This window comes from Geotrypetes seraphini, chromosome 19 (assembly GCF_902459505.1).
Source record: "Geotrypetes seraphini chromosome 19, aGeoSer1.1, whole genome shotgun sequence".
NCBI lineage: Eukaryota > Metazoa > Chordata > Amphibia > Gymnophiona > Dermophiidae > Geotrypetes > Geotrypetes seraphini.
The window spans coordinates 15,818,623-15,833,042 of NC_047102.1; the positions used below are offsets into that span (position 1 = coordinate 15,818,623).

At 42.6% G+C, this 14,420-nt stretch overlaps 1 protein-coding gene across 2 annotated transcripts in view; it reads right to left on the minus strand.

The window, feature by feature from the left end:
* PARVA (parvin alpha) overlaps nt 1-14,420 on the minus strand; it is a 115,919-nt gene that overhangs the window by 33,123 nt on the left and 68,376 nt on the right. For both annotated transcript variants that reach the window (XM_033928627.1, XM_033928628.1), the window contains exons 2-4: nt 4,536-4,625; nt 4,369-4,439; nt 1,170-1,272 (exon numbers count right to left, since the gene is read on the minus strand). In XM_033928627.1, the coding sequence (XP_033784518.1) occupies nt 1,170-1,272; nt 4,369-4,439; nt 4,536-4,625 (264 nt within the window). The remainder of the gene's footprint in view (nt 1-1,169; nt 1,273-4,368; nt 4,440-4,535; nt 4,626-14,420) is intronic.

Consider the following 14,420-nt stretch of genomic DNA (forward strand, 5'->3'; position numbering starts at 1 on the left):
CTCTTGAGCATCTGATTTGCATGTACTCGACATATACCAAAAAACTATGATATATAATGTGATATGTCCAATAGAACGTGAAGTATGCAATGATTCACAGCTAAGAAATGTGGCCCAGATTCATATCAGCGGTGCCTGGAGTTAGCTGCCTTTCAACTTAATTATTCGATTTGGCTTAATCGGTGCCATTAATTGAAAAGCACTATTAAAAAAAAGCAATTAAAAAATGATAATTAGCTGGTAGGGGCCTAACTTGGTAGATGCCTACCACTTCGAAGTGGGCGTCTACTCTTGAGGCACCATTCAGAAAATAGGCTTGCTTAAAAGTGGATTCAGGGAGGAGTTTGGGCATGATTTGACCTAGGTGCCCTCATTTAGGTCACAAAAACCCCGGCGTAAATTGGAGCGCACCTAAGGTTTCAACACCAATTCTATAAACAGCGCCTAGCGGATGATTGACAAGTGCACTCCTCAGCGCCTAGAATTTAGGTGTTGTTTATAAAATCAGGGCCTGTGTGCCACTGGATAGCTTCAGCAATAGAACAATTTAAAGAGAGTCTAGCCCAGGTAACCTATATCCACTTATACAGTTATCTGCAATGTGATTCTTTGTCTGATGCAAGAGAATATTTAGATTGTTTTTTTAATTTCTATCTGTGGATAAGTTTGCAAGACTGAGGTTCTGAAGTCATCTAAGTGGCACGTGAATCTCTTGTGGGATCCTCGGGAGAGGCCTTTCTTGGGAACATCAGCTGAATTTCACAGTACATGTTAACATTCAACAGGGGTGCTTTCTGCTTGTCGTTTCACGTGTTCCCGCGTTGGATTACAAACCCTAAGACGTTATCATGGAAGGCTGCGGAGAATCATGCTGCAATGGAACCTCTGGTTGTTCTCAGATCATCTTGAGCTATTTTAATGTTGCATAATCTCAAGCGAAAGTTAGCAACCACAAGGCTAGTCAGGTCAGACCTTTAGTCTGTTGGGTGCGAGTCTGTTATGGTTTGAAAAACACGATTAATCCAAGCACCTAGTTTCTTAAATTACAGTAATTTTGCTTTTATTATTGCTGCAAACCGCATGGGTTTAGAATACCTGTGGGGCTTGCAGGAGCTCATGGAGACTGATCATTGCTCTATGCATACCACACGTTATTTTTTTTTTCTTACCAAAGAGTTTTTGTAGCACTTGTCCATCATACATATCTTCAGCCAAGTCCTTCACGATGATTCGTTCTCCTACCAGCACATCATTAATCCAATCAATTAATACCTGTGTAGCAACACAGAGTAGGAGGGATTAGGCACTCATAAATTTCCAAGTTAAAAAAGCACTTTCAGATAGAAAAATCGGATGCTTGAAAAGAAGCAAGCTAGAATTATATCCTGGAGAGACGTTTCAGAATATCTTTAAATCAGCTGATGCGAGTGTTATCTCAGAAAACTTTAGAGCAGATATGAGCCATATGTAGCTTCAAACTCAAACCCAGTGAACTGAATGAGAGATTTACACATTCTAAGTAGGTCTTTTCCACTGTTAAAAAACCCAATTTACTACACTACCTTTAAAAGTTTTGGTCTGATAACAGAGGAGACTATGAGCAGGCCTGTGACAAAAATGACAAGAGATATTAGCTATAAATGAATCCAGTTCTGAACTCTGCATTGCTAAATAGCAATTTGGATAGCAGTTAAGACAAAAAAAAGGTAGAGAGAAACTGATTAACTACTATAGAGGTTTCTTCAATTCTATTTAACCATTTGAAACCCCAAAATACTACCAAAAACCCTTATTTGTATTCCATTTGGCCAAAACAGTTTAAAGTGGGGAACGGTAAAATTCAATATAATGTAAATTTCTCATTAACCAAAACAGAGGAGCCAAAATTCAGCTGGTGTAGTAAAAGGGTTAAGTTAAATGCCACTGCTGGCATTTATTTAGTGATGATTTTGCATGGGTAGTGGTGTCGAGTATATGATTAATGCACTTTCTGTGTTGGCATTAAGGGGTATCTGGGTGCTTTCGTTCGAGCACCTGGATTTAGCGTAGTGAATGTGCATTCAAACATGGCATCTATGCGCAGATTCTGTTATAGAAATGTGTACACTTTTAGGTGCACCTGCTTGCATTAGGACTCTGGCGAGTGTAAACGGGGGCGCCTATGTGCAGCACTTATGTTCGTACATGCAGTCCCCACTTTACGAACGTCCGACTTACGTCGTACTCATACATACGAATATGAGGACTGCCTGTACACAATACCTGAAAAGGCAGTCTCCATCCCTTCCCACCATCCCAGCCCATTAACCTTTTCTTCAAGTCACCGGCAGCGGCTCCCACAAGCTACCGTGGCTGACCTGGAAGCCTTCCCTCTGACGCATTTGCATTTTACGTCAGAGGGAAAGCTTCTGGGTTAGCTGTGCCAGTATGTGGAAACTGCTGCCGGCGACCTGAAGAAAAGGTGAATGTACTGGAGGGTGAGAAAGGAGGGAGGGAGAGACTCAATCTGCTGCAGGGGTTGGGGTGGTGGGAAGGGAGGGAGAGACAGAATTGCTGCAGGAGCTGGGGTGGTGGGAAAGGAGGGAGAGACCGAACCTGCTTCAGGGACTGGGGTGGTGGGAAGGGAGGGAGAGACAGAATTTGCTGCAGGAACTGGGGTGGTGGGAAAGGAAGGAGAGGCTTATACTGTACATATATACACAAAGGAAGGAAGGGAGAGAGAATCTGCTGCACAGGCTGGGGGTGGTGAGAAGGGAAGGCTCGTTCGTAACCTGGGGACTGCCTGTATTTTATAGTATTCAATAAACTGTGCACATAGTGGAAGACACACATGTCCCACCCATATGGATGCCCTCCTCGCATTTACATGCTAAAGTAGTTGTGTATATGTTATAGCATACTCCTGTAATCATAGCTTGCAATTGGTTACATATGTGTACAGTACATGTTATGTGCTAGTATTCTTACACATACATGCATAAATTTGGCCTAACGCTGAGTGCTCCTTTATAGAATGAGAGGCTCTCTCTCTCGTTTAAACTCACAGGGCTAAACTATAAACATACATGTTGTCCATCCAGCGGCCAAATAATCTCACAATACATCCCGCAGATATGTGGATAATATCCACCCAAGCCCAGCCTACAAATATACAAATAATACTGGGCCACTTGGCTATTTTAAAATAGTCCAATAATATCCATGGATATACATGGATAAAAGATTTATTTTTGGTCGCCCACCAGCCAAGGCAATAAATCACTTAGAACATCAGCTCAAATGTATAACAATTAAAAAAAAAAAAGGTTGGGGAAAGTTTTTGGCTAATGTTCACTGGGTATTCAGCAGAACATAACTGGTTAAGCACCTCAATGAATATAACCAGTTAAAATAATCCAAAATAAACTTAACCAGATAGACTGATGAGTGTCAAGAGTTGTCCAACTAAACTGATTATATGTTCTGAACTTCCCAAGCGTCACTTTTTCAAAACCAGATAAATTTTGAGTGGTCAACAAATTGTCCAGACAAAAATGGTCCAGTCTGGAAGGTTGGGGGTGGGGGGTAGATTTTCACAGGCAAAGATTTGTCCAGGTAACTTTCTAAAAAGGAACCACTGGGAGTAACCTACAGAGATAGGCATTTCCAACCTTCTCAGAAAACACAAAACTCTAACCATCTTACTGGGCAGGCCATTTCAGCTAATTTTCAATCCTTTTTTCGTATCCGTCACTGTGTGTCCAGTATAAGTATGCACATATTTTTCAGAAGAAATGTGGAAATAAGACATCAGAACATAAGCATTGCCATACTGGAACAGACTAAAGGTTCATCAAACCCAGTATCCTGTTTCTAACAATGGCCAATCCAGGTCCTAAGTACTTGGCAGAAACCCAAATAGTAGCAACATTCCAGAGCTGAGACTGTGATGGCACAATGACTCATTCCACCAATGCCTAAGAGCCAAACTCAGCAGTGATGTCACAATGCCTTGATTATCCTATACTTGACTCAAATAAAAACATAAGCATTGCCATAGTGAGACAGAACGAAGGTCCATCAAGCCCAGTATCCTGTTTCCAACAATGGCCAATCCAGGTCACAAGTACCTGGCAAGATCCCAAAGAGAAAAACAGATTTTATGCTGCTTATCCTAAAAATAAGCAGTGAATTTTCCCGACTCCATCTTAATAATAGCTTATGGTCTTTTAGGAAATTACTCAAACCTTTTTTAAACCCTGCTAAGCTAACTGCTTTCAGCACATTCTCTGGCAACAAATTCTAGAGTTTAATTACATGTTGATGAAGAAATATTTTTTCCAGTTTAGAAGGAAGCATAAACCATGTTGTTCACAAGAAATATCTTACCTTCATTAGTTCCTGCAGCTTAGGATCATTTCTTGAATTTGGATCAACCATTGTTCGGACTTCATTCTCTTCTTCAGGGGTGATAAGGAAAACATTATTACATATCATACATTTACATCCATTTCATATTCTAGTTTTAACAGTGCTGGAAAATGATTCTGCCCTACCTAGCATAGTATCTTCAGGGTCCAGTTCGAAGGGAATTGGACTCAGAGGCAAGTTGATGGCATTTATCCCTTCTTCTTGCAGTTCAGATACTAGAAAACAAGAAATCATCGGGTCATATGATAAATCACCAACTTTTCCAGAGATTTTACCTCTGTGCACTGCATTCTCTTTTTTAAAAATGATTTATTTTGCAAGATTTTTATAGCTCACAGTTCTTGCAAAAAAATGTATTTTGTTTTGGCTGTATTTAAGATGTTTTATGATTGTTTTAGTGTAAGCTGTCCAGACTATTAGTTAGTAATAGTCTGAACAGCTTACAATAAAACATTCATAATCATAAAACATCATAATTACAGCCAAAACAAAATACAGCATCACATACAATTGACAAAATTTTTATAGCTGATTAGCATTATATTAGCATTACATTAGCATATATAATTAGCTTTTAAGTTTTTTATTAAAAGACAAATCAACCTTAATTCTTGAGGGAAACAATTCTGGTCCTGCTACGGAAAAAAACCAAACCTAGTACGTTGCAAATAAAGAAATACTGCACTTGTCAAACTGAGTGGACTTGAAAGAGACCTTTTCTAATTGAACATAATTGGCCTATAGATATGAAAAGGTGATGCTGTACCTTTAAAAGTTGCTTATAAATCAATATCAAAACTTTAAACCTTGTACACCATATAAATCGATAGCCAATGTAGGCTTAATATGGGTGTTACATGCTCATAACGAGCCACATCATTCTGGGTCACCTGTCAGGCACTCAGATTCCAACGTGGCTGTGTGCATGAGAGCGCGTTAACAGTCACTTCAGGGCCAAATCTGGAAAATGAGCCATTAGGGCTGCATGTTTAAGTGGTGTGGCACTAATAGTGAACGCACAATCTACTACTATTTATCATGACTCATTTTCCACCAACCTCGTTAGACTCAGGTCACCCCTCTCCTTGAATCACCTCACTGCCTTCGCATACAGTTCAAGCTCCTATTGCTGACCTACAAGTGTGCTCATTCTGCTTCCAATCAATATCTCTCCTCTCTTCTCTCTCCTTATACACCTCCCAGAGAACTCAGATAAGCGTCTCTTAGCTAAACTCTTCTCCTCCACTGCCAATTCCAGACTTTGTTCCTGTCTTCTAGCTGCCCCCTAAGCCTGGAATAAATTACCCATGCTTGTCCAAGCCTCTTCCCTTCTCGTGTTTAAAAACAGACTGAAAACCCACCTTTTTGATATAGCCTTCAATCCTTAACCCTACTCCTCTGCCCTCCAACCCAGCCAGCTGATTAACCGTTCCCCTTAACTGAATCCATGACATCCTGTTTGTCTTTGGGTAGCAGAGCTGAGCTTGTGATGTCATAATGCCTCATTCCACCAATAAGAGCCAACCTCATCAGTGATGTCACAATGGCTTGATTATCCTGTACAAGCCAGCTGATTAACCATTCCCCTTAACTGAATCCATGACATCCTGTTTGTCTTTGGGAAGCAGAGCTGAGCTTGTGATGTCATAATGCCTCATTCCACCAATAAGAGCCAACCTCATCAGTGATGTCACAATGGCTTGATTATCCTGTACAAGCCAGCTGATTAACCGTTCCCCTTAACTGTATCCATGATATCCTCTTTGTCCTTGGGAAACAGAGCTGAGCTTGTGATGTCATAATGCCTCATTCCACCAATAAGAGCCAACCTCATCAGTGATGTCACAATGGCTTGATTATCCTGTACAAGCCAGCTGATTAACCGTTCCCCTTAACTGTATCCATGATATCCTCTTTGTCCTTGGGAAACAGAGCTGAGCTTGTGATATCATAATGCCTCATTCCACCAATAAGAGCCAACCTCATCAGTGATGTCACAATGGCTTGATTATCCTGTACAAGCCAGCTGATTATCCATTCCCCTTAACTGTGTCCATGACATCCTGTTTGTTTGTCTGTCTTGTCTGTTTAGATTGTAAGCTCTTTGAGCAGGGACTGTCTTCTTTGTGACTCCGTACAGCGCTGCTTACGACTGGTAGCACTTTGAACAATTTTGTTATCATCTACAAATCTGATCACCTCAACTCTTTTGCACTTTTTCCCCAGATCATTTGTGTAAATTTAAACAACGCTGGCCCTAATGTATATGGGGCATGCTATTTGATTCTCTCTACTGGGAAAACCACACCATTTAGTCCAACTCTCTGTTTTGTATCTTTTTAGCAAGGTATCAGTCCACAATAGGACACTGTCACTTATCCCATGTCTTTTAAATTTCTGAGGATGTCTCATGGTAGACTTTGTCATATACCTTCTGAAAATCCAGATGCGACCAGCTCATCATTATCCACAGTAGTGTGCAGTCAGGTCCTTCAGGGGATTCACAAACCCCCCCCCTCCCCCTAAAGGCCCTGAGGGCACTGCTCTGAATTTGATTGGTTGAACTGGCAGATGCTGCTCGGCTAATCAAATTCAAGTAGGTACTGTCAGGGCCTTCAGAGGATTCAGAGAATACCCAAGCCCAAGAGCCCTCCTGGGTTTTTTTTTTTTTGTTTGATGCAGTTTGACTGGTAGAGCAAGCTGCCTACTCAAAAATCAAACAAAAAAATTAAAAAGCAAGCTGTAGAGCTGAGGATTCACTGAATCCCCTGAAAGCCTCACCGCACGCCACTGATTATCCACGGGTTTAGTTACACATTCAACAAAACTAAAGACAAAAAAAAAATATTGCCAGTATTTTTTTATTTGTGAATTTTTAATTTTTGTTTCCCGTGTTGAAAGTTTATCTAAACGGGTCCATCTACTCTGAAGCCAACTTCCCCAAATTCTAAACTTTGTTAAAAAACATTAATCTAACACCCTCCTAATCACTGTTTGTCTGAGCTGAGCCTGTGCAGATCAGGATAAACAAACACTGTTTTTATTTTTTTTTAATGAGTGTGTATTTTCCTATACATTTTATGGAGTTCCCTTCTCTCTTTTAAATTTGTATTTGTACAGCACTGTGATCCTTGTGCTGGAAATTACAGTATATCAAGAAATAAGCATAAGCAAATATAAAAGGTCTGGAATGATCCAGGTTACACGGCTACACTTTCACAGCTTTGATGAAATGAGCAGGATCTATAGCATAGTGGCCTTGGTCTATAATTGTAAAGTAAACTCTTCTCTGGCTGCAACAGTTCAAGTCAGTTATTTCCATGAAGAGTGCTGCTTTTCTAGCTAATAACCTTGAGAGAAGAATGAAGATAATCCTGAAAAGAACCAGACTAGTGGCCTCTTATTGCAGTCTCCATCTGGTTTATGAGCTTAGGGCTATGATGGAGTGGAATCAGAATACGGAGGAAGCCATTGGTAAACTTGGGAGTAAATCTGCATGAATTATTGGTACAAACCACATGGGCAAGAGAACATAGTGCAATGTGTCCAGTTCTACTGGCTCCAAAATGTATGCGGTAGGGGGAGTAGAGTCTAAGATAATCCTATGGTTGTGGGCTGAAGGGACTTTAGAAGATTGGTTAAAGAGCCCCTCAAAGAGGAATGGCTGATTATGTAAGAAATAAACTAGATTGGCACATTTAGCAGATATGGAATTTATGGTTGGTTTGCCATGTCTTCAGAACCAATGGTCCATCAAGCCCAGTAGCCCGTTCTCACGGTGGCCAATCCAGGTCCCTAGTACCTGGCCAAAATCCAAGGAGTAGCAACATTCCATGCTACTGATCCAGGGCAAGCAGTGGCTTCCTCCATGTCTTCCTCAATAACAGACTATGGACTTTTCCTCCAGGAACTTGTCCAAACCTTTCTTAAAACCAGCTACGCTATCCGCTCTTACCACATCCTCTGGCAACCAGTTCCAGAGCTTAAGTATTCTCCGAGTGAAAAAAAAAAATATCCTCCTAAACTAACTAAACTAAACCTTAGGTTTGTATACCGCGCCATCTCTGCAAGCGCAGAGCTTGGCACGGTTTACAGAGTTAAGAGGAAAGGAACTACAATAAGGGATAAAGGAGAGGGACAGAATACTGGAGAATGGGAGGTGATTAGATTTTTGCAAAGAGCCAAGTTTTCAAGTGTTTGCAGAAGGATTGGAAGGAGCTTGAGTTTCTGAGTGGGGATGAGAGGTTGTTCCAGAGTTCTGTGGTTCTAAAGGGAAGAGATGTTCCATTGGAGAAAGTGTCCAATATCTGAACAAATGCATCATTCGAAGCTGGAATTTGGATTTTAGATTACTCACCTCTTCCAAATCTGAGCTCAAAGCAAATCATGGTTCAGGTCCATAAGCTATTTGTCTACAGCAGTGTGTTGCAAACTTTTCAAGCTGCATCACACTTAATCTCGGGGCAGCGGCTGGAGGGCGCCCAGAAATGTGCAGATGTCCTCCAGCCACAGCCCTGAGCCTCCTATTTCCTCCAGTGGTGGTGGGGCGCTACAGAAGAAGAGGTGAGGAGAAGGAGCAGAGGCACTGGCGAGGAGGCAATGTGTCAGTGACAGCTGACTGACTACAGGATGTGCCTCTCGCTGTGAGAGGCACGTCCTTTAAGCAGGCAGCTGGCGCCTCTCCTCCGCGCCGGCATCTCAGGGCACACCTGGAATCCTCTGGGACACACAGCTTGTAATACTCTGGTCTGTAGACTAAGGGCCATGTTCTGTAAACTAGAGAATGACACGGTGACAAAATTCATCACCGTCCCCGTCCCCGCGGATAATCGCAGGAAATAATCCCATGTCATTTTCTAGTGTCTGTTTCAACCTCAGTCCTTCTACACCAGCATTCTTCAAAGCAAAGCTTGCGGGTCAGTGGTTGTGGCCAATACTCTGATTCTTATGTGAGCCAAGGATAATGAAGCCATTGTGACATCACTGATGTGATTGGCTCTTAGGCACTGGTGGAATGAGGCATTATGACATCACAATATCGGCTCTGGATACCAGAGACTGTCATTCTGTAGTGTCTGTTTCAACCTCAGTCCTTCTACACCAGCATTCTTCAAAGCAAAGCTTGCGGGTTGGTGGTTGTGGCCATTCATACTCTGATTCTTCCCTCTCTCCTTAAAGAACGACATGAAGATGGTTTCCCGCGGTTATCCGCGGGGAAGGGAACGGTGATGAATTTTGTCACCGTGTTATTCTCTACTGTAAACAGCACCATAAGTTAAGAAATAGAAAGCACCCGAACGTCATCTAACTTAATTGCTTTAATTGGGTTTAATAAGCACAATGATGGACTGTGCCATTTGAAAACCAATTAAAAATCAATTTAAAGAAAAAGTAAGCACCGGCAAGCACCTACCCTGATAGGTGCCGGAACTGTGGCCACGGCATGCCGTCTAAGGTCAAATTAAGCATGGTTACAGCCAGAAATGGACTTTAGGTGTCAAACTTAGGCGCTGGTAATGTAAGCCTTTAAAATCCTGGCCTACTCTAACGGCGTCTAAGTTTGACGTAAGCTGCGATTCTGGTAACGCATGACTGACACACTGCCGGCACCGTCTCTGGAGGCACCAGCCAATGTAGGTGCCGCTTCTAGAATCCGGGTCATCCACTACTACTATTATTGCACAGAGTCACCAAGAGTAAGAAAACAGTCCCTGCTCAAAGAGCTTACAATCTAAACAAGACAGACAAACAGGATGCCATGGATACAATTAAGGGGAACGGTTAATCAGCTTGCTTGTACAGGACAACCAAGCCATTGTGACATCACTGACGAGGTTGGCTCTTATTGGTGGAATGAAGCATGACATCACAAGCTCAGCTCCCCAAAGACAAACAGGATGTCATGGATACAGTTAAGGGGAATGGTTAATCAGCTGGACAATCAAGCCATTGTGACATCACTGACAAGGTTGGCTCTTATTGGTGGAATGAAGCATGACATCACAAGCTCAGCTCTGCTTCCCAAAGACAAACAGGATGTCATGGATACAGTTAAGAGGAACAGTTAATCAGCAGGCTGAGTTGGTGGGCAGAGGAGTAGGGTTAAGGATTGAAAGCTATATCAAAAAGGTAGGTTTTTAGTCTGCTTTTAGGGAAGGGAAGGGGCTTGACGGACAAACTCGGATAATTTATTCCAGGCATAGGGGGCAGCTGGATGAAAGTCTAAATGTGGAGACTCCATTTGGAATGACTGACATCCCTTGCCAAGGGTTTATTTTTTTGTTGTTGTTTTTTAATGTTCATCATTCAAGCATTACTACTATTAGCTTTACATTTCATTGGTGATGTAAATCACATTTTAAAATTATAACAGACTGCAATTTGAGTTGCAACGAATGTTTACTATGTGCCTGGTATTTAGCAGATTTTCAAGCTGGGCTCTGAATATTTTTCAGGAGCTAATATTTGCAGCAAAACAATTTTGTAATTTAAAGCATTTCTCCTGTTTCTCTGTAGTGCAACCATTAGCTACACTTCTCTTTATCTTCAAAGAGATAATCAGTGACAGAAGACCAGTGGAGATATGTTTGCAAGTCAAAATGTTTTTCAGGAAATGGGTCTGTACAGGAACATCATTTTCATTCTATTAACTCCTGATTCCTAGCCAAGCACTTGCAGGAGTAAATATGCAAAACAGCACTACAGCCCAGGGCTTATTACAGTGTATCCTGGCAAGAGGGGATCCATTTATTTTGGGACGTCTTGTTTCTCCATTAAAGTACTATAAAGCCTGTGGCAAGGAATGCGACCAATGTAAATTTTCTTGAGTAAAATGAATAAGATGCTTCAAGGCCACCTATTAGATGTTTTGTTTTTCTGTTTGTCTCTAATACACTTCTCTGTAACTTAGTGCTCAGAGAAGAAAAACATATCTGTCCATTGTGAAAATTCTTAGTTAACGTAGCAACATAGTAAATGACGGCGGTGAAAGATCATCTTAGGTCTGCCCAGGAAGGATATTGGGGTTGTACCTGCCTCCCGAGCTCAAATGATGAAGTTACGGCTGTCTTATTTTGGTCACACCATTGGAAGAGAGAGATCACTGGAGAAGGACACTGTGCTTGGGAAGAGGGCAGCCTGCGATCAGGTGGCTGGACACATTGAAAACAACCATGGGGATGACGCTGGAGGACCTTCCCGGACAAGCACAAAACCCGATTCCTTTTTAGATGTGCAATTCATCAAGTCGCTAGGACTCGATGATGAGTCGAAATGCAATTACTGTATTTTCACGCATATAACGCGCGCGTTATACACGATTTTTACAACCCGTGCATAACCTTGCGCGTTATACGCCTGAGCGCGTTGTACAATGTTTTTTTTTTTTTCATTCCGATCCGGCATCCCCCCCTGCGAACCGGCATCCTCCCCCCCCCGCTCGCGTCACCCCCCCTCCCCCGCGATCCTACATTCCCCCCAGCACCGCAAAACATCTCTTACCCGATTGGGCACCGGCACCAACACCAATGCACATGATGTGCCAGTGCCAGTGCCCGAAGATCCTCCCTCGTTGGGTTGGGCTGGGCGGTGTGAGGGAGATCCTCCTTCTTTCTTGTGCCGGGCTATACTGGGCTTTGAGCATTTGCACATGCTCAAAGCCTTCTGGTCTCGCTCTCTCCGAGATTCTCAATCTGAGAATCTCGGAGAGAGCGAGACCAGAAGGCTTTGAGCATGCACAAATGCTCAAAGCCCAGCCCAGCCCGGCACAAGGAAGGAGGATCTCCCTCGCACCGCCCAGCCCAGCCCAGCAACAACGAGGGAGGATCTTCGGGCACTGGAACGTCCTGTGCATTGGTGCTGGTGCCGATGCCCAATCGGGTAAGAGATGTTTTGCCGGTTCGCAGGCCAGAAGAGTAAGCGGGAGTGGGAGGAGGTTATAGCAGCATGCGCGGTATACACGTGTGCGTGCTATATAAAAAATTTTTTTTACAGAAATGTTTGGACCCGCGCGTTATATGCGTATGCGTGTTATACACATATGCGCGTTATATGCGTGAAAATACGGTATATATATACATATACATATGCACACACACTTCGGGCAGGATATATGCATCTGCAAATGTTATATAGATTAAAACCTATGTTAACGGCGTCTGATATCTGTCTGTAGTGTGGTGCAAGAACCTGAGTAAGGTGGATTATTGCAATTCACGATACTTGGGAGTTGCTAAAGTGAAGATGTCGATTATTAACTCTGCGGCAAGATTGATCACTGGGGTTCCAAGAACGACTCCCATAACCCCTGTGCTGAAGCAACTTCACCGGTTGCCCGTGCAGTACAGAGTTCGCTTTAAGATTCTTTCAACTCTACAGCAGATTTTGAATCGTGTCTCCCCGGCTGTATTGCAAGGATTTTTTTTGAAATTTATCAGCCTAGAACAGGGGTGTCAAACTCAATCACATAAGGGGCCGAAATCTGAAAAAAAAGGCTAAGTCACGGGCCGCATTTTTTTTTTTTTTTCTTAGATACTTAGGGGTCCTTTTATTAAGGTACGCTAACCAATTTAGCACGCACTAAATGCGCACCTTAATAAAAAGACCCCTTAGTCTTAGCAGAAGTATAGGGTTACAACCTCTTCAACCCCACGCCGGCTCTGTGAGGTAAACAAAATAAATAAAAAAGATTTTCCTCTCTCTTTTAGGTCCTAGAAAAGCATGGGGATCAAATTTTGGACTAGTCAGTCTGCTCTGATTTTGTGTGTATGTGTGTGCTCTTGTTGAGGCTTGGGTGAATGAGAGGGTGTTATGCAGGGGCCTGGGAGCAAGGGAGTAGGGGGTGGGGATGAGGGCAGAGAAGGTTGAGAAGCATGCAGGCAGGTGGGTGTTGAAATAATAAAAACTGTTCCCTGGAATGCATGAGGCCTCCCGCGGTCCCGTACGCCAGAGGAGGGGCGGGACCGCGCTAGAGGGAATGTGCAGCTGAGGCTACGGCGGCCTGCGAGGACCGCTACTGCCGACCAGCGATCCTCTGCAGGCCGCGTGAACTTACAAATGATGCAGCGCTTGTACGGGCCAGCTTTGGGGGAAATTTGAAATTGGCTGGCGGGCCAAATTTCAGTACCCCATGGGCCAGAGTTTGACAATGTCTGGCCTAGAAGGTGTTTGAGATCAAAAAATAGTACGAAACCGAGTTCAGACGGTAAGACCTCAGTCTCTCACGTTAGGATTGGTGCAGCGATGCCGTCTGTGGCGGGTGCTAAACTTTGGAATGCGTTGCCTGGAATTTTGTGTTATTGTGACGGGAGAATGAATTTTAGGAAAATGCTGAAAACTCGATTTTTTGTTAACGCTTTCCTGTGTTAAGTTTTTTCGGTTTTTTTTTTTTATTTTTTTTACACGAGTACTGTTCTGCAATTGTGTTTTATGATTGTAAGCTTTGCAAACCGTACAGTTAATATACGGTATATAAATTTTTTAAATAAATAAATACCAAGTGACATAAAATTTTATTTGTATACCGTGATACACCTTGAGGTTCGATGCTAAAGACCCCACATAGGCGGTCGGGGTACAAATGCAATCAACACAATACAAGTACAATCAGTACAGTACAAATGCAAAGAGCGACTGTGTTTGGTGGGGGGGGGGGGGTGAGCGAGAGAGAGTCGAGAGAGTACTTCCCCTTGTTTCATAGAAGTTCAAAATAAATTACATTCCTGAATTTTTACACATAATAATTTGATTTCCCCACACGAGATGTCAAAACAGTATATGTTGGAAGTGCTCTCTCTCGACCCCAACTCCTTCTCACAGATCTCTAAAGCTTATTATATTTCTTCTTCAGTTAAAAATATTACTGGTAGAGGTGTGGAGGAGGTCTCAGCGGTAGACCTAACTGCTATTCTGGAAACATCTATGCAAGAACCTGCACTGTACATCAAAACACAGAAGAGACAGTCCCAGTGCAAAAAAAGCTTACAGTTTAGTCAAGACAGACAAGCTGGACA